This window comes from Caloenas nicobarica, chromosome 27, assembly GCF_036013445.1.
Source record: "Caloenas nicobarica isolate bCalNic1 chromosome 27, bCalNic1.hap1, whole genome shotgun sequence".
NCBI classification, from domain to species: Eukaryota; Metazoa; Chordata; class Aves; order Columbiformes; family Columbidae; genus Caloenas; species Caloenas nicobarica.
The window spans coordinates 4,686,682-4,703,985 of NC_088271.1; the positions used below are offsets into that span (position 1 = coordinate 4,686,682).

The 17,304-nt window shown below is 54.2% G+C and overlaps 1 protein-coding gene and 1 pseudogene across 1 annotated transcript; one reads left to right on the forward strand and one right to left on the reverse strand.

Moving 5' to 3' along the window:
* Positions 1-823: 823 nt before the first annotated feature.
* Positions 824-4,986, forward strand: LOC135998915 (killer cell lectin-like receptor subfamily B member 1B allele B). Its single transcript, XM_065652218.1, is given in 7 exon segments — positions 824-875; positions 1,164-1,382; positions 2,503-2,598; positions 3,944-4,072; positions 4,256-4,410; positions 4,663-4,808; positions 4,890-4,986. Coding segments are annotated over 7 exon segments (894 nt in total).
* Positions 4,987-8,311: 3,325 nt separating this feature from the next.
* On the reverse strand, positions 8,312-11,245 carry LOC135999291 (C-type lectin domain family 4 member E-like; annotated as a pseudogene).
* Positions 11,246-17,304: the final 6,059 nt, after the last annotated feature.

Consider the following 17,304-nt stretch of genomic DNA (forward strand, 5'->3'; position numbering starts at 1 on the left):
GTCGAGAAGCCGCAACCCTTCCTGTGTTAGATGTATCTCAAATAAAATTTCATGATAAATCTCCCCAGGGTTTTCTCTACCTGCTCTGGTCACAATCAAGCCCCTTCCTTGTGCTCACATTGCCCAGTCTGGAAACCACTTTCCCCTAAAAAGGGATAAATAGCTAATTTTTGGATGTTTCAATAGGTCCTGACAGTTTGTTTTTTCCCTCTCACTGAGGCTGAAAAATCCTTGCATGGGATTTCTTAGTCTGTGCAGAAAAAGATGAGCGAATCTTCCAAAGAAACCAGTCAAAATGTCATTTCACACCTTTACATTTTCTATAATTTTGGGTTTGTGTTTTCATTTTTGACCTTCCCTGCTGTCCAGTTAGTCCAGTCCTGGTTTCCAAAGGGAGCAGCTGAGTGTCTCTTGGAAATGACTTGAAAACAAGGAACAAAGGAGAAACAACTTGATTTCTTGAGCTTTTGAGGCAATTTTCCATCTTTCCCCTCCAAGGGCTTGTTTCCAACCCCTTGTTTCCAGAGTCTGATGGGGTTTTTTGTCACCTCCTTGCTCTGCAAAGCAGCAAAATGGTGATGTGCTTTAAACCCAGGCTGAAAAAACAGTGAAATTACAGGGAAATTGGTAAAAGCGACGATGCTGGAATAGGTTTGGGTGGGGAGAAGCAGTGACCGAGGCAAGAAAACACCTTTCAAGTAGCTGCAGGGAGGAGTTAAGGGTGGAAGGGATCTGGTTTTATTGTATTTCATAAAAATCCCCATTCTCACAATCCTACTAGGAACATTCTGGGAGATCGCAGAGTCTCTGCATAATTCTTGCCATGACACCTTATTTCTCGTGCAAAATAACCCATTTGGACAGAGTGGAGCGAAGTCTGGAACGGCCCATTTGCTGAACCACGGATCTTGAGTTTGTTTGGGCTTTTTTAAATTATTGTCTTGTTTGGTACCTTAGAAGAATACGGCTCAACTTTGAATAGAAAAGGCTTCTTAACATTGTCAGGCGCTACTTCCCCTGATGACCGAAACACATTTTCCCTGGCTTAATTCAGCGGAAACTGCATAAAGTTTCATTTTCGGGCTGACCAGCGCATTGCAGGTGCTTTTTTGCAATCTTGCTGCACTTGACGAGCGTTCAGAGGCTCGTGCTTCTCCTCGCAGAGCTCTGGCTTGGAGAGGAACTTGTAGAGATAAACCAGAGGAGTGTAAACCACAGAAAAACTGAATTATCTGCTGGCTGGACGGGCACCGTTGGAGCCAGAGGCACGGCTGGTGATCCTCCTGCCTCTCCTGCTATGGCCGAGAGAATTGTCTATGCTGACCTGAATATCGGGTCTGGAAGGGGCTGCAGGAAAATGCGTTCACTTCCTCAACCTCAGAGTAAGTGCATCAGGGGGGGTTTTGGGGGGATTTTTTATGTTTTGGCTGTGGTTGTGTTGGGAGACCCCTGCCCTCCAAGCAGGAAGGGAAGGGCCCGGGGCCATGGTGGGTGATGAAGGATCCCGTCTGCTCTTTGTGATTCCTTCAGTAGTTTTGTCTTGAAATGGTTTTAGGGTTTCTTTGAAATGGAGTCACTCTTGCCGGAGTCCTACCAGGACTTTTAAAATGCTGCTTTTCTGCCCACGGCCACCACGTTGTCCCCCCTACACCTCCCTCAGCCTTCCTCCTGCACCTGCTTTGGCTTCAGCCAAAGATTTAATTCCTGCTCTTTCCTCCTCTGGAAGAGATCTCTGCGTGGTGAGGACATCTTCAGGCAACTTCCCACAATGTCTTCTTTTTTGCAAGACTTCCATGATTTCCACCAAACACCCCGCTTTTGATCTCAAAGGACTCTGCAAAACCCACCACCTGATGTTAAGGTGGAATTGAATGTTCCTCCTTTGCTGTTTAATTCTGAAGCAGATGCCAAACCTTTGCTGGTCAAGGTGAGCTCTGGCTTTGGCCAGAAGCAGCATCCTGCCCTCCCTTTTGTGAAGAAAGAGCTGAGGATGGATGCGCTTGACCTGACCTTGAGCTCTGCAGGGAGAACATCAGCCTCCGGGCCTCCTCGGGGAGAACGGGGCTGTTTAACCATGGTCAGATGAGTCTCCTCGCAGAGCTTGGTCCATCCAGGTTCTGCAGTTTTCCCCTGGTGTGGAGAAAAAATGCCGTGGTGGAGCTATTATTCATCTTATTAATATATATTCTTATTATCTGCCATCTTGGTCCAGCTCTACCCTTGACTTCTAGTGACATTATAACATCCAGGAAATTCCCAGTTCTTGGGTATCTGGGTAAAAACCAACGCAACTCCATCACGAGCATCTTTGCTCAGCGCCAGTAGGATCGGGAGGAGGGTGGCAGTGGCAAAACGTGGACGATAGACCAAAGCTTTAGAACAACCAGCAGCAGCACAGAAGGATTTTGGGGAGAAAAGAGCCCGAATCTGCGCTGCAGGTCTGTCTGGCGGGATGCGGGGCTGGGACAAGGTTTTTCTCCCAACAACTCCTTTCCCTTGCAGCATCGAGCTGTCCCCGGTGGCACCGAGCCGCTCTCTGCGCCGGCTGGACCGGGAATCTCCTCCTCGGGGTGGCCGTGGTGGCAATGGGATGCTCGTGTGAGTAGCTCCGCTTGTCGGCACGGGGACAACCAAAGGACAATCCGGAGAGGGGACCATCCAAAGAGAGGGTCCCTGCTCCGGGGGTGCTGGCTCAGGTGCTTGTGTAGGAGGCCAATCTGCTTTTTACAATCTGTGGCATTTATCAGAATTTCGTAGAGCTGGTGGATGGAGGAGACTTGACTATTTTGGTTGGTCAGTGAGAAGAAAACCACTGGAAACTTCTCAGCTGTGGCAGGGTCAGGATTTGACACCCCATGGCCGAGCTCAGGGTCACACGGAGCCCTGTTGGAATGAGTTTTGTGCCCGGTGTGATGTTGCTGGTGGGATCTGATGCTGCCCTGACCCACAGCACCCCCGAACCACAGCAAGGAGGTGGAAGGGAGACTCAAATGTGTGGTGGATCTTGGTGAGGAAATCCTTCTCCAAAGGGGGAGGGGATCCAATGGATCTTGTGCTGGGAAGGGTCTCGGGTGTGGATTTGAACTTTGGGGATGGATGTGCCAAGCTTCTAGCACAGGGATATGGAGGAAAGAGCAAAGGGATCAGGCTCAGCTCCCTTCGTGGCTCCAAGAGCTGCAAAACGCAGGTGATGCTCTGAGGATGTGGGAGCAACTTTGGGTACCAGCCCTGAGCCGGTGGCTTTGTAGGGATCTGCTGTCCCTGCTGTGGGGTGGAACTGGGAGCAGCAACAATCTGGGGCTGATGGTTTGAACTTGTGGGGTCCAGAACCAGAGAGAGACCCCAAAACACATCTGCTGGGAGCTGTTTGTGCGCACTGCATGTTCTGTGGTCGCGCTGTGCTGCGAGGGGTAGTCAGAAGGTGGTGAAGAGCCCCTCACCCTTGCGCCAGGCCCCTCTGGGCTGCACAGATGGGGCTGGCACAGCTCGTTTGTGCACAAGAGGCCATTTCCGTAGCGGTCAGAGGCTCCCGGGGCTCTCTGCAGCTGGTCAGGCTGATGGCTCCGTATCTCGTGTTCCATCTCAGGCAGGGGTCGTGGGGCCACATGCTGTTGGCAGCGCAGAGCAGCAGTGGGTGAGGTGGTTGCAAATGGGGGGTTGAGCTCCAAGGTGGGGCACCCCGTACCCCAAAATGGGGAGTCTGCTCTGAGTTGGGCCCCCGAGGCTGATTCCCACCCCCCGTGAGATGCTCAGATCAAGGCCTGGGCTGAGCTGAGGTCACAGGAAGGGTGAGGGTGGGCTGGAGGGCTCCGAGCACGCACTTTGTGTGAGGATCCATTCCAGACACTTCCCTGCAGCCGTTGGGACCATGTGCACGTAGATCTCGGTGGTATCGTGCCTGGGGGAGCCCGTCCCTCTCCCCTGCTCTGTCTGTCCCTTGCAGTTCTGCACCAGCAGCCACAGAACCCAGAAAGCTACAAAAACGGGAGTGGGAACATAGGAGATGGCAACAGCACCCTGGAGAAGATCTGCTCAGAGCTGCGGAAAGATCTTTGCTCATCAAATCTGCAAGGTAACGCCAACCACAACACATCTCCACACTGTCTGGTTTCCCAAAACCTTGTAGCACCCCCAAACTGGAGAAGCAGGTGAAGCTCAGGCCATCCCAGTGTTACTTAAACGCTTGTCCTTCTTTGGATGGGCAGGGGACAAGGTGGCTTCTTGGTGGCTGAACACGGCACTGCCTGTCTTTCAGAGGCTGGGGGGTGCAAGATCTGCCCCTGGGGCTGGATGTCGCATGGGACCAAGTGCTTTTGGGCTGCTGACGGGATCAGCTCTTGGAAGGAGAGCCGGGGGGACTGTGCGAGTCGGGGGGCCGAGCTGCTGATGCCGTGGGACCAGGACGAGCTGGTAAAGGGACCGATGGCATCGGCGATGTGGGACGGGTCCCGGGGCTGGTGGCACCTGGTGCGGGGTTAAGCCTTGCCCAGAAATCTGGGCTCAGCACCCACCCCTGTGCCCAAACCTCCATGGAGCCCTGGCCGGTGTCATTGTGGGGGACACTGGTGGGACTCGGGGCTGCGTGGGGACAGGCTGGAGCCTGTTTTGGGATGGCGATCAGTGACACATGAGTGTCACCACCTGCCCTCTACCCCGACACAGGATTTCCTAAATAAAATCCTTCAGAAGCCCAGCAGCTACTTCTGGATCGGCTTCTCCCGCACCTCTCGCGTGAAGGGCTGGACTTGGCTGAACGGCTCCCACCTGGACTGGAGCCGGTGAGCGCTTGGGGTACGATGGGTGTCAGGGTGGGGGCACCCCAGGGACCCTTGTGCTGTGACACAGGCTTCTTCCTGCACCCCCAGGTTGAGGCTGAGCAGTTGGTTCAGAGGAACTTGTGGGATGCTGCAGGGAAACACAATCGGCTCTGAGAACTGCAGCACGGGATGTCACTGGATCTGCCAGAAAGAAGCCACCCAGCTCTGAGTGGGTGGGAGGGGGCACGAGATGGGCCAACAGCAGGAGAGACACTTGGGAACGGGCCAGGATCAGGCCCTCGGTGGGGGCTGTGGTACTGACATTTGGCTCCGTGTGGTGTTTTCAAGCAAGTTTGCTCACGGGAGGGATGGAAGGAGCATCCTGCTGTAGAAGAGAAGCCTCCTCGTGCACACCCACCCTTGTGCACACCCTCGTGCACACTGTATCCATCCCTTTCTGCCCGGGGGGAGGATTAAAAAGAAATAAAGAATTCCAAAAGTAAACACGCAGCAAGTGAACTGCCACGAGGCAGCGCCTGGTCCAGAGCCCAAGGAGGGCGAACACCCAAACCCCAGTCTAAGCCACAGCTGCCACATCGGGGTGACGGGGAGGAGATAAGAGCATCTCTCTATAGAATAGACCTCCAAAAATAGCATAAAGCTCCCAGAACAGTTTCCCCAGCTCAGAGCGAGCTGCGCAGCTTGGCGGGACTGCGCCAGGGTGCTGTGCGGTCTGAGCTGGATGCCTGAGGCTGGATGGACTGGGAGCACTGGGAAGGGCCGTTTGCAGCAGCCCTGGTGTCACGTAGCCACGTCACTGCTCTCGCAGGGGACACGGGGAGGTTTGTTCACCCACCAGCCAGGTCGGGTTCGTCCCTAACAGCCCCACAGCCCCAGCCTCCCCTCCCCAGCACCACTTGCCCTTTCTTGATGATTTCTCTGCAACTATGATGTGGGTGGGGGAAATGTGGTATCACCGTCCCACTGTTGAGCCTATAAATAGTTCTGTCTGCTGCCTTTGGCTGAAAAGCTTTGAGTGGGTTGGTAATGAAGCCGAGAGAGCTGAAATTTGAGGCTTCCAGACATTTGCCCCCACCGCCTCTCCCTGGGACCAAACGGTGAATTATGGAGCACGAGCCCAGGTGAAAACCTGAAGCAAAGAGGTTGGGCTGCAGCAGGGTGAAAGCAAGTTTGGGCTTGAGCCTAATTGTTAATTAGGGAGAGAGGAATTCCTGGCTGGGTAAAAATGTACAATGATTTGCTGAAATTACTGCTTTACTCATTTACTGAGATTACTGCTGCTCATGCCCTTATCTGGCCTCATTCCTTGGAGTGGTGCATTACAACATGGAAAAAACCAAGTTTTTTAAGGTCCTTAATCATCACATCAGCAGAAGAACCGCTATCGGAGCTGAATCGCATCCAGACAACAACAGCACTTGCTCCTGCTGTACTCACAGCGTCCAGCCCTGGGCTCTCTTGTAGCTTTGCCCCGATTCTGCAAGTCCTGGTGGAGCCTGACCTGGGTTTGGAACGTGGCTGCTCCCCCAGGATCGCCCTTTGGGAGACACAGGAGAATGTGAAATATTAACTGAAAAAACAAACCAGAAATGGTGATAAGAAAAGGTTCCTACGGCAACAATAATGATCAGAGAAGGGGTTTACCGCAGGAAGCAACGTGGAAGGGGTGGCTTTCAGCAGCTGCTTCGGGTTGTTTCAATTTGCTGGATTCTTGCTCCAGTACTACGGGTAGGGGATACATTTGGGGTTCAGGAGCACAGAGCATCCCTGCGTGGGTTTAAACCCCTCAGCTGGCTGGAGGCTGCGGGAATGGAGGGGGAGACCTGCAGTTATTTCTCTATTGTGGAGGAAAGAACAGGCAGTGGAAGTTGGTTTCCCTTATCTCTTATCTCATCTCTTATATCTTAAATCTCATTTCTCATCTCTCATCTCTTATCTCTCATCTCTTATCTCTCTCTCCTCTTGGTGTTTTCGCTCCTCTTCCTCCATCACCTTCTGTTTTCCTCCAAAACTCACCAAGCTGCAGCCTGGAGCAGGAGTCATTTGGTGCTTGGGACAGCAGCAAAATGCTACATCACTTCAACCCTATTCAAGGTCAAGTGGGGATATTGGGAGGTTGTGGCTGGGCTGAGTGTGACGTGGGCAGCTGCAATATAGGTTAAAATAGCTGGGGAGGGGGCAGGAGGATGATGGAAGTAAAGCTGTTTGCAAGCTGCGGGAGGCACAGGGTGGCCCAAACGGTGGGTCTGGGGGACGGTGCCCATCTCTTGTGGTTGGGGTGGGATGGAGAGGATTCAGTGAGGTCAGACAGCCCTAAAAATCCTGGAGACTGATGAAAGCACTGGGATGCACCCCTGAACTGAGCCTGCACCCCACTGTACCCCCCATGTGCTTTGTGGCCGTATTTAAAGGCGCCGAGTGGGAAACACAAGAGCTGCGGGAGCTGGGGCTGCTCTTCGTGTCTCTTCCATGTGGTTTGTACCCAGGTTTTAGTCTTAAGTGCATTAAGGATCAAAAGGTCCCCATCGGGGTCACCGTGGTCGTAGCCGTGTTCCTTCTCACCATCATCGCGCTGGCGGGTAAGTGCCTGAGGATGGAGGTGCCAACCCCCACAGTCTTCCCCTCCCCTGGAGAAAACCCACCAGGTTGAGTCACCAGGATGTGTTCTGCTTCTTTCCAGTTAAGAGATGCCCGTCCTGTCCATCCTGCCCCTCTCGCGTCCTTCCCGGCTGCCTGGAAAATGGCATTGGATACAGGGAAAAGTGCTTTTACTTTATTGAGGATGAAGCGGAGTGGAACAGGAGTCAGACCTCATGCATTTCTCTTGGAGCACATTTGGCCACCATGGACAGCTGGGAGGAGCTGGTAATTGGGAAATTCCTGAGAACCGGTGTGTCAGCGGCTGTTGCCAAGACAATTTGGGATTCCCTGGAGAGCGTAACATGAAGATACATATCTGATGTTGATTTTTTCCCACTCTAGCATTTCCTCTTGCACTATGAGCATCCCTTCCACCACTGGATCGGTCTCTGAAGGGAAGACTCTGGACTTTAGAAATGGGTCAACAGGTCTCTCTTCAACACCTTGTACATCCCTTCTTCTTCTGGAGAACATAACCATGTCCTGGGCTGGGCTGGGTTGGAGATTGAATGCCAGAAGACACATATATATTTATTTACATATATATATATATGTATAAAAATGTATCGCAGCACAAGCATTTGCCTCGACGGGACCCTGCACCGGAGACATGGAGAGCACCGGGATGGCAATCAACCTGGCGTCGTGCACTCGGGTATATAATAGGCATAAGGGTTTAATTGCTTTTTTTTCCCCTCTCTTCTCCCTGTTTTGCAGCTGGGCTGCAGACACCGAGCCCCTGTTGCTCTGGTTTATATTTGCTCCTATGAGCGTCGCTGCCGCCTCCAGGGGGATTTTGGGAGCAGCCAGGTCTGTGCTGAGCATCGGGCTGGGAAATATTTCCCCTGGGATGGGGTTATTGGAACTTGCTGGTGAACTGGAGTGAGGGGCACTCACAAGGCTTCTTGTAACGCGGATCCATCCCACCAGCTCCACTCCTGCCCGCGCGTCTGGTTGATGCTCAGCCCCATCCAGGCTCCGGAGGTCTTTCTGCTCATCTCCCCGATGAAAGCCTGGGAGAGGAGAAGAGCTGATCGCATGGCAAAGAGACCTGATCCTGCCCATGAGGGTCTGTTCTGGGATGAACCTGGCACATCCCAGTTGCAGACTGGGGGCTGGAGGGGTTGGTGGGTGCTTTGGGAGAGATGGGAGTGTGGTCTGGAGGTGATGGGCAGGGCTGGAGACATTCAAACCCGCCTGGACACAATGCTGTGTGATCTGCTCTGGTGACCCTGTGTCAGCAGGTGGATTGGACTGGATGATCTCCCGAGGTCCCTTCAACCCCAACCAGCCTGGGATGCTCTGTGTATGATTCGGTGAAGCAGTGTTTTTTGGGGTGACAGAGGAGCCTGGAAGCTCATTTATGTATTTGCCCTCTTCCCTTAACCTCACCTAAGCTCCGATTTATGTTTTGAGGCTTTTTTTCCCCTTGAAATCACAGAATCATTTTGGTTGGAAAACACCCTCAAGCTCATCAAGAAAGAAGAAATTGTTCCCCAGATCCAACCTCAACCTCCCCTGGCGCAACTTGAGGCCGTTTCCTCTGGTCCTGGCGCTTGTTCCTGGGGAGCAGAGCCCGACCCCCCTGGCTCCCAGCTCCTTTCAGGCAGGTCAGAGATCAGAAGGTCCCCCCAGGTCCCTCAGCCTGACCCATCACACTGGCCATATGGGCTTGGGCGCTTTGCCAGCCAGGAAGGAGAAAGGTCAACCACAACGTGGCTTTTTGTAGAAAGAAAAGCTTAAAAAAAGCTAAAAGCAGAGGCGATGCTCAAGCCCTTCCCCCTCGCAGTTATTCACCTTCTCCTCCACGCTCTCCAGCACAACCAGCTGAGATCGCTGGTACCCGCAGTTCTCCGCTGCCACCTCCCAGGTGTTGGTTTTTGTGGAAACCCAGTAGCACTTGGCTGCGAACGGCTGCCAGCCGGCGGGACAGAGCCGGCAAGCTGAGGTGCCTGCGGCAGAGGATGAGTGTGAGCGCTGCTTCACCCCCTGGGCTCCGCGGGGTGAGCGGCAGGGCTGGGGGCACCCCCTTTGGGACATTTGAGGCTTTTCCTGCCCTTCGAGCCCTTCCAGGTGCGTTTTTGGGGCATGTGGACTCTGCCCATGCTGGAAAAATGTCCCTTGGTAATGGGGAAAAAGCAAGAGGGGCAACGGAGGAAGGTGATGGGGCACAGGGTGGTGCAGGGGGAGGGCGATGGGGATGGGGACAGCAACTGGGATGACTGGGGGGGTCTTGGGGTGTTTTCCCAAAGTTCCTGGCCTTGTTGTCCCCCTTCCACATGGAAAGGGGGCAACCAGGTGAGGTCCCCAGCACTGAAGCTGTGGGTGATGCTGAAGCCGTGGTACCTGTGACGTTGTGGCTCCCTTGTTCACACAGCCGCTGTCTCAGCTGCAGCTGGAAGCAACTCAAGGAGCATTTGAACTCCGGGATGTCCCGTCGGCTGGTGGTGACCAGGCAGGTTTCCCAGGAGCATTTGCTGGCCGGGGTCTCCATGTCCTGGCTCAGGACGGGGCCGTTTTCACCTGAAATGAGGATGGGTTTGACCCGCAGCATCGTGCTGCTGTGTTGGGACCGGAGGACGCAACCGCTGGGGTGACATCCCTGTGCAAAGCAGCTCTTGGGGACAGAGAAAGGTGCTGCCTGGGGACAGGACTCTGCGGAGGACACCCCTGGGGTCTCTGCAACCAGCATCAGGGTGGAGAAAGGGACTTATATCAGGACAGGCTCCAAAACCAGATAAATCAGCCCGTGAAGGACATGCTGGCAGCTTTTCCCCTCCTGCCCCGTGGGGATCGCTGCTGCAGAGGTGGCCCAGGAGCTGCTCCCTGCTAGAAATACAGGAGAAATCCGCTCCAGCCCAGGCAGCGTTGGGCTGTGATAGTTTGGGGGGAGACTTTCACCATTTTGGGGTGACAGACCCTGCTACTCACCCTATCGCTGCAGCAGCCACAGCACGATGCCCGTCAGGACTGCGGTCCCAACCCATCCAGCTCCCAGCAGCGCCCAGTACCCAGGACCTGCAACAGGGACCAGAACTGGGAATGAGGGAGGAAGCAGCTTTTTGGGGCTCTTTGCCCTGTTTTTGATGCCCTTTGTTTCAGGAGACTTAGCGAGAAAACCTCGCGAGTGTCTGTAGGAGCCATGGAGCTGAGCAAACCCACAAGCTGCTTTGCTTGCTTGAGCGGGGACGCTGCAGCGAGCAAAGCTGCAAAGCCTCAGAACTGGGAGCTGGGCTGCTCTCCTCCTTGTGCTGCACTAAGGGTGCTGCAGGGATGGGAAGGACCCAAAGCAAAGCCCTTGGGATGCTTGAAGTGACAACGAGAGGGTGCAGGTCGCTGTGCGGCTCCTGCTCAGCATTGCTGAGCTGCAAAAAAGGATGAGCACATGAAGCCCTGCGTGAAGGGGTAGGGGTATCCTTGGGGGTTGCCTGTATTTTTGCTGCCTTTTCAAGAAAATTGGGCTATGGGAAAGAAATCTGCATGTGCTATCGCTCTTTGCTGGGCTGGAGATGGGTAACGAACCCACTTGAGAGCAAAACATTGGGTTTTGGCCACCATCAGCTCAGGAAAGCACTGGAAAAGGCCCAGAAAATCCATTTTTCCCTGTGCTTTCCTGCAGAGTAGGGGTCCGGCAGCATCAGGGACATCAGCTCCTCCAACCCCCGCCCATCACCAACCCCACAAGGTCGGGATGAGCGGAACAACCGCGCCCAACAAATTCACTCACCGGGAAGCTTCGCGCCGGCGCCGGGAGCCGAGCGCAGTGGCACCTCTGGCTTGGCGTAGACGGTGGTCAGCGCCATGGCCGGTCCCTGCCTTCGCGGCATTAAGATTTAGACCTAGGGGGTTTTTTTGTCCCCCCCAGAGCAAAAGCGAGCTCAGAGACCAGCAGCAGTGGTGGTTCTGTGGCTGGAGTCACAGCTAAAACCCCACACCCATCGTCGTGTCCCGGCTGTCACGTCCCCCGCTTCGCGCTCTGCTCTTCCGCTGGCTGCACCAGCCCACAAAGAGCTGCTTCTGAACGCACAGCTGCTTCTTCCAGGTGTTGAAGCAACTTGGGGGGAGAAAGGGAGGTATCTGAAGGTCTTTACCCATTGGGGAAAGCAGGTTCCTCCTCCTCCTGGTGCCAGAGACAGGCTGGTGCTGGCACATACTAATATAAATATATGTATATCTAGATATTTCTTGATTTCCTACCTGCTTTTCACCAGCAGCAGAGAGCAAGGATGTGACTCACTTGCAATTTGCAGGGTGCTGGTTGATTTGGGGTTTGTCTTATTTTTAGCAGCTCTTTGGGTCTTGGCGCTGCTCCCACAGGTGAGAAAAGCAGAGCTGGTGATGCGGGAAACATCAAACCTGTTGCAACTAGCCACAGAAATGACAATTGGCTTGTTCAGTCTTTCTAGGGGCAAATTTGCAGAGGATCCATGTGGTTTTGTGCTCCTGCGAATGCTGAAAACGCAGCATTAAAAATCCTCTCTGGGAAAGGAGGTGACATGAAAAAGCAGAGATGTTCCCCTCCAAAAAATAAAGGACAAGGTATAACATGCATTTTGCTTTCAGGGTGGGATTTGGCTCATTAAGTGTTGGATCTTGCGGTTGATCCCCTGCTTTAGCTGCTTACAGGGGGATACATCACCCCCTCTCTTTTCCCCCTTGCTCTTTTCATCTTATCTTGCTTTGTCATTCTTTCTGTCTGTCTTCTTTCTGTCTTTCTTGTCCCTTCCCAAGCCGATGCGTTTTTAGCACAGGACAAAAATGCTCCATTGAGCTCCAAATATCTGGGTTCATGTCATAAAGTTCTTACTGGCCTCTGCAATAGGAACCTGAAAAAAAACAAACCCAAAACAACACAAACCCCCCAAAACCCCGAACAAACAACAAAACTCAACGCAAACCACAAAACTGATTATTTATTATATGTGCAGCCCAAAGCAATTTCTGAGGGTACATAGGCAAATAACTTGCAGGGACCCTCAGCATCACATCAAACACTCTGTACTTGTGTTTCTCCTCTGTTTCTCTTAAGGGCGAGGAACAAGCTCACGAAACTTTCCCCTACTCATCTTAGACCTGAAAAAGCCGCGTACAACCACATTCTAGCTGCGTTCTGCTCTCTCGCAGGCAAATTGGCTGAATTAAGATCTCAAGGTTCCCCGGGAGATCGTTCATTTACAACAACCGCTTCCAAAGTCTTGACAGACCATCAGAACCTGGATACGTGGTGACCCGGAGGCCACGGAGCGGCTGGCGGATCCCTCGATCTGCTGCGATCGGTGCCCACAAACCAAACGCGCGGATCCCGGGTTGTGTCGGGGATCTCCGGGAAGAGACGTCCCAGGGCTGGAGCTGCCTGGGGAGAAAATGAGCCAAAGCTCCGACGTCGGCCCAGACACAACAGCCCCACCAGCTGCAGCGTATTGAGCAGAATCACCGCTCACCAGGAGAAATAACTGGTTTGTGCCCCGGTCCCTGCGGACCCAGCGGAGCCGCGGCCCTCGGCAGCGCCCACAGCCCCGGCGCCACCAGCCCCCGGCCCGGGCAGCGCCGGCTCCCCCGTCACCCCTCGGGCAGCCCCCGCACCAACCAAGCTCTGCCCGGGCCTGGGGCTCAGTTTGGCCACGACCTCTCTGGGCCAGGCGGGGTCAGGATGGGCTCTGCTGGAAAACCTGACGTGCGGCCTTTGCCAACGTGGACAGAGCCCTCGTGTGGGAAACAAAGATCCTGCACGCCCAGCCCGGCTTGGCAAATCAAACTCCACACAGAAACAATCACAGGATGATCAGGAACAACATGAATCATAGAATCATTCTGGTTGGAAATGACACTCAAGCTCAACGAGTCCAACCATAACCCACCCCTGGCACTGCCCCATGTCCCTGAGAACCTCATGTCCGTCTGTCCAACCCCTCCAGGGATGGTGACTCCAGCACTGCCCTGGGCAGCCTGTTCCAATGCCCCACAGCCCTTTGGGGAAGAAATTGTTCCCCTGATCCTCCCCCAGAGGCTCTGAGCCCCATCATGTCTGACTGGAAGGGCTGCAGCATCCAAGCTCTCCCTTCCATCCCGTGCGACAGCTCCACCTCGCCTGCCCTGCCCACCCGTCCTGCCCAGCCCGGACCCTCCTGCCAGCACTGCAGGCGTGGGACTCGTCCCACCGAGTCCCCCTCGTGCCAAGGATGTCCCAGCTCTGGGAACGGCCCAAGGCTTCCAGCCAAAGGCACTTGCAGCCCCAGCCCCTGGGAGCCGCCCGTGGGGGCCGGGGGCAGCCCAGCCCCCCTGAACCCTTTCCCTGCCCAGGAGCAGCTGGGGAGGCTCTTGGGCTGGGGCGGAACACGGGGAGCCCCAACATTCCTTCCTGGGACACCCCAAAGAGTCCTTAGATACCAACAGCCAGAGGGACCATGGCACAGCCACCACTGCGGCTCCCAGCCCGTGGCCCCTGGGCCCCGCCAGTTCTGTGGCTCCTGCAGCCGTCTGTGCTCCCCCAAACCTTCTACCCCCCAGGTAAGGACCCACCCCGAGCCCTGCAGCCCGGGACGCTCGTGGGGGCAAGAGCGGAGGTGACCGCCGGCCATGGCTCCTGTCTCTCTTGCAGGCTCAGCCCCGCTGTGCCCACCGCCCGGGCAGGAGCAGCCCTTCCCCGCAGCCTGGGCACCCCTGGCCCCACCAGCAGGTACGGCACCCCTGTCTGCTCGGACACCCCGGCACCTTCGGCCCCTTCGCCATCCCCGACCCCGGGCACTCCCAGCACCCACCACCCCTGTCCCCCGGCACATACGGCACTGGGCAGAACCGGGGGCTGTTGGTGATGGCGGCCAGCTCAGGGGGTGCCCACGGAGGGCCCCCCCGGCCCAGCACGGCTCCCTCTCCCCACACAGGTCTGCAGAGAGCACCATGTGGCTGCTGGTTTGACCCCCGGGTGTTCCACATCCAGTGGACCATCCCCTACGGCCACCAGGGCACAGCGGTGGCCCCAGCCCCTCCGGAGCTGTCGACCTCCATCCCCGGCTCCCAGCACGTCCAGGGGCAATGGGCACCGATCAACGTTCCCAGCACGGCCACCGCTGCGGGGGCACCTGGGGGCAGGAACATCCCCCGGAGCAGCAATGTCCCCACCAGCTCCTCTGCTGCTCCCCAGAAGAAGGGCCAGGAGGACCTGCGAGCTGACCTGCACGTCTCTGAGGAGATGCTGCTTCAAGAGGCCCATCGGCTCTTCGGCATCTCCCGGGATGCCCTGGGGGTCACCGAGGATGGGTCCAGCAGCGGCCCCACAGCTCCTGACCCTGTGGCCACCAGTGCAGAGGGGAGTGCGGTGCTGGCCCCACTACCCAGCTCCTGGAGACCACACGGACCCCCAGCCAGTAACCAAGGTGGTGCCATTAGAAGAGGCCCTAAAGATCTTCGGGTGCTCCTTGGATGCGCTGGGGGTCACCCAGCAGCCTCAGGCCAGGGGACCCCGGTGCTACCAGCTCAGCCGTCCCCCAGCCTGACTTCTCGTCCCTCGCGCTGCCCGAGGATCTTCTGAGCCCAGATTACAGCGTCCCCGAGCTCAGAGAGGCCGTGCTGAGCACGGCCGAGTTCCATGTGCTGGGCATGGAGCCCCCGGAGCTGTGGAGGGATGCGGGGATGGAGCTGCCAGGCCTGGCATTTCCCTTTTTCCACTTACCAGGAACCTCCGCAGTCACCACAGTGTTTTAAAGATGACCGAGACAACAAAAGAATGACATAGATAAGCCCTCTCGGCATCCTTGGCTGCATCTCATCTGGTCCCACAGACCGCATGTGTCTAATTGGCTTAAGAAATCTCCAACAATTCCTACCCTGCTGCAAAAGCATTTTGCACTTAACGTGAAGTTTGAAAAGCGCCAATTTTTTGGAATTAATAAACTCAGGAACTTTTGACTCCATACACACAAATCTTTGTACTTTATATACTTAATTACCCTTTTGATGCAGTTCTTGTATTCTGATTAAAACGTACAAGAGTCAGGAACTACCACAGCTCACAGTGGTTAGCAGAGTCTTTTAAAGTAACATCTTGCTATTTAAACTATGTGCTATATACAGTACTATGCTGTATTTTTACACAGATGCTTGGTAACTGCAGTCCTCGAGGATTTTCCTGCTTGCGTGAAATTACAACTTGGACATAACAAAGGCAGGTTACTAATGACTTACTACATCCTTCAACAGGAACCTAGTGATAGTAACCTATCAAACATGGTATTGAAGTCCCCTCCGTACTGAGGATGGTAAAGAAACCATGATTTAAACCAAACAAACTTTTAATGCAGTTCCCACAGCTTTAGTTAAAAGCTTCATCTTACACTGGTTTCTTCCAAGATGTCTTGAAGCTCTTGCGACTCTGCCCCTGTCAGCGCTGCCCCCATGTCGCTCAGATAGATGGGGTTATTGACCACGCGCTGTCCCGCCTGTATCATCTGGAGTACAGACTCTCTGAAAAAATGGTAATAAACCCCCAAAGGCTCAGTCAACTTTTACATTCATAGGGGAGTATCCTTATAGAGTTATTTACTTGTCACGACAGAGTAAAGAAATGAAACACAGCTCAGTTTCATAGCTAAATGTCATTTTTTCAAATTTGTCTAAGCCAACAGTCAGTAACAAACATATACATCACTCAATAAAAGGAATGATCGCTGATAATAGAACCAAAGGAAAGGCAAGAAGGGGAACAGGCTGGGGTCCTGCACACACAAAACTTAACTGGTTTTTGGCCAGAAGATATGATCAGGTTGACCACTCAAGTCACTCAGTTTGATAGAGGATATTACACAGATTTAAGCACAGCTCAACCTCGTCGTTCAGCAACGTTTTGAAGTGACCAGTTCTAAGGAATTGAGCTGTGGTAATGAAAAATAATTCTTTTCGTCTAATCCCCTCATGCAGTGGCCGTGAGAAGGATGAACTGAGGTTTCTGAGGCCTGAAATTAGAGCCTGATGTTAGAACTCTTCCTTTCAAGGAACTCTACAGGACATGTCCAGGCTTGCATGATTAATTCACTCACTTTACCCTCTTCTGTGATCTGAAAATCTTCATGAACCACGTTCTCGACTTCCACCATGAGAACCTCCTGCGAGGCCGCAGCGACAGGATCCAGCACCACTTCCACAGCTTGGTCCTTTGCTCCAGGCTCCTCTTCAGCCTCTTTCTTGGAGCGTTTCTGTTTCCTTCGAACCTTCTGCTTGTTCTCGGGCTCCTCAGGCTCAACCTCCAGTTGCTCGTTTATACGAATCCTGAAAGCCAAAAGAAACCAGCTACAACCAAGTCCCTGTGCGGGGACCTGAAGGGACCTCGTGTGGCAGCTGTGACTGATACAGACCTTCTTGCTATTTCTTTGCTAATTTTTTGAATTAAAACATGGTAGATAATCACGTGTGTCCCTTGTGTTCCTCAAAGTGCTTCTTGAAAGCCACCGTTCCTCCCCACCAGCCCTTGTGTTCCTGTGTTCGGGGGCTTACGGGCCGGCCCCCCAGAAGCTGCTGCCGCAGGAGCCCCAGCAGCAGCTGAAAGCAGCCGTGGGCGGTGGGGACAAAGCCCACCTGCCTGGTGGGTGAACAAGCCTCCCTGTGTCCCCTGCGAGCGCAGTGGCTGTGCGGGAGCTGCCTTTCTCATCGCACCTTTTTATGCTGTTAACCACAGCCACCCCTTTTTCAGAAGGGACAAAGCACAATTAGCTTAACGAGGCTGTCAGGTCTGCAGCATTAGGTGCTCTCTGGGAGCTGGGTTTTGTTGCTTTGCCTCTGTGCAGCCAGATTGGATGCAGAAAAAACGTTAAAGCTTGCAGACCTTTAAACTAAAGTGTTTGTTTCTTGTCGAGAAGCCGCAACCCTTCCTGTGTTAGATGTTTCTCAAATAAAA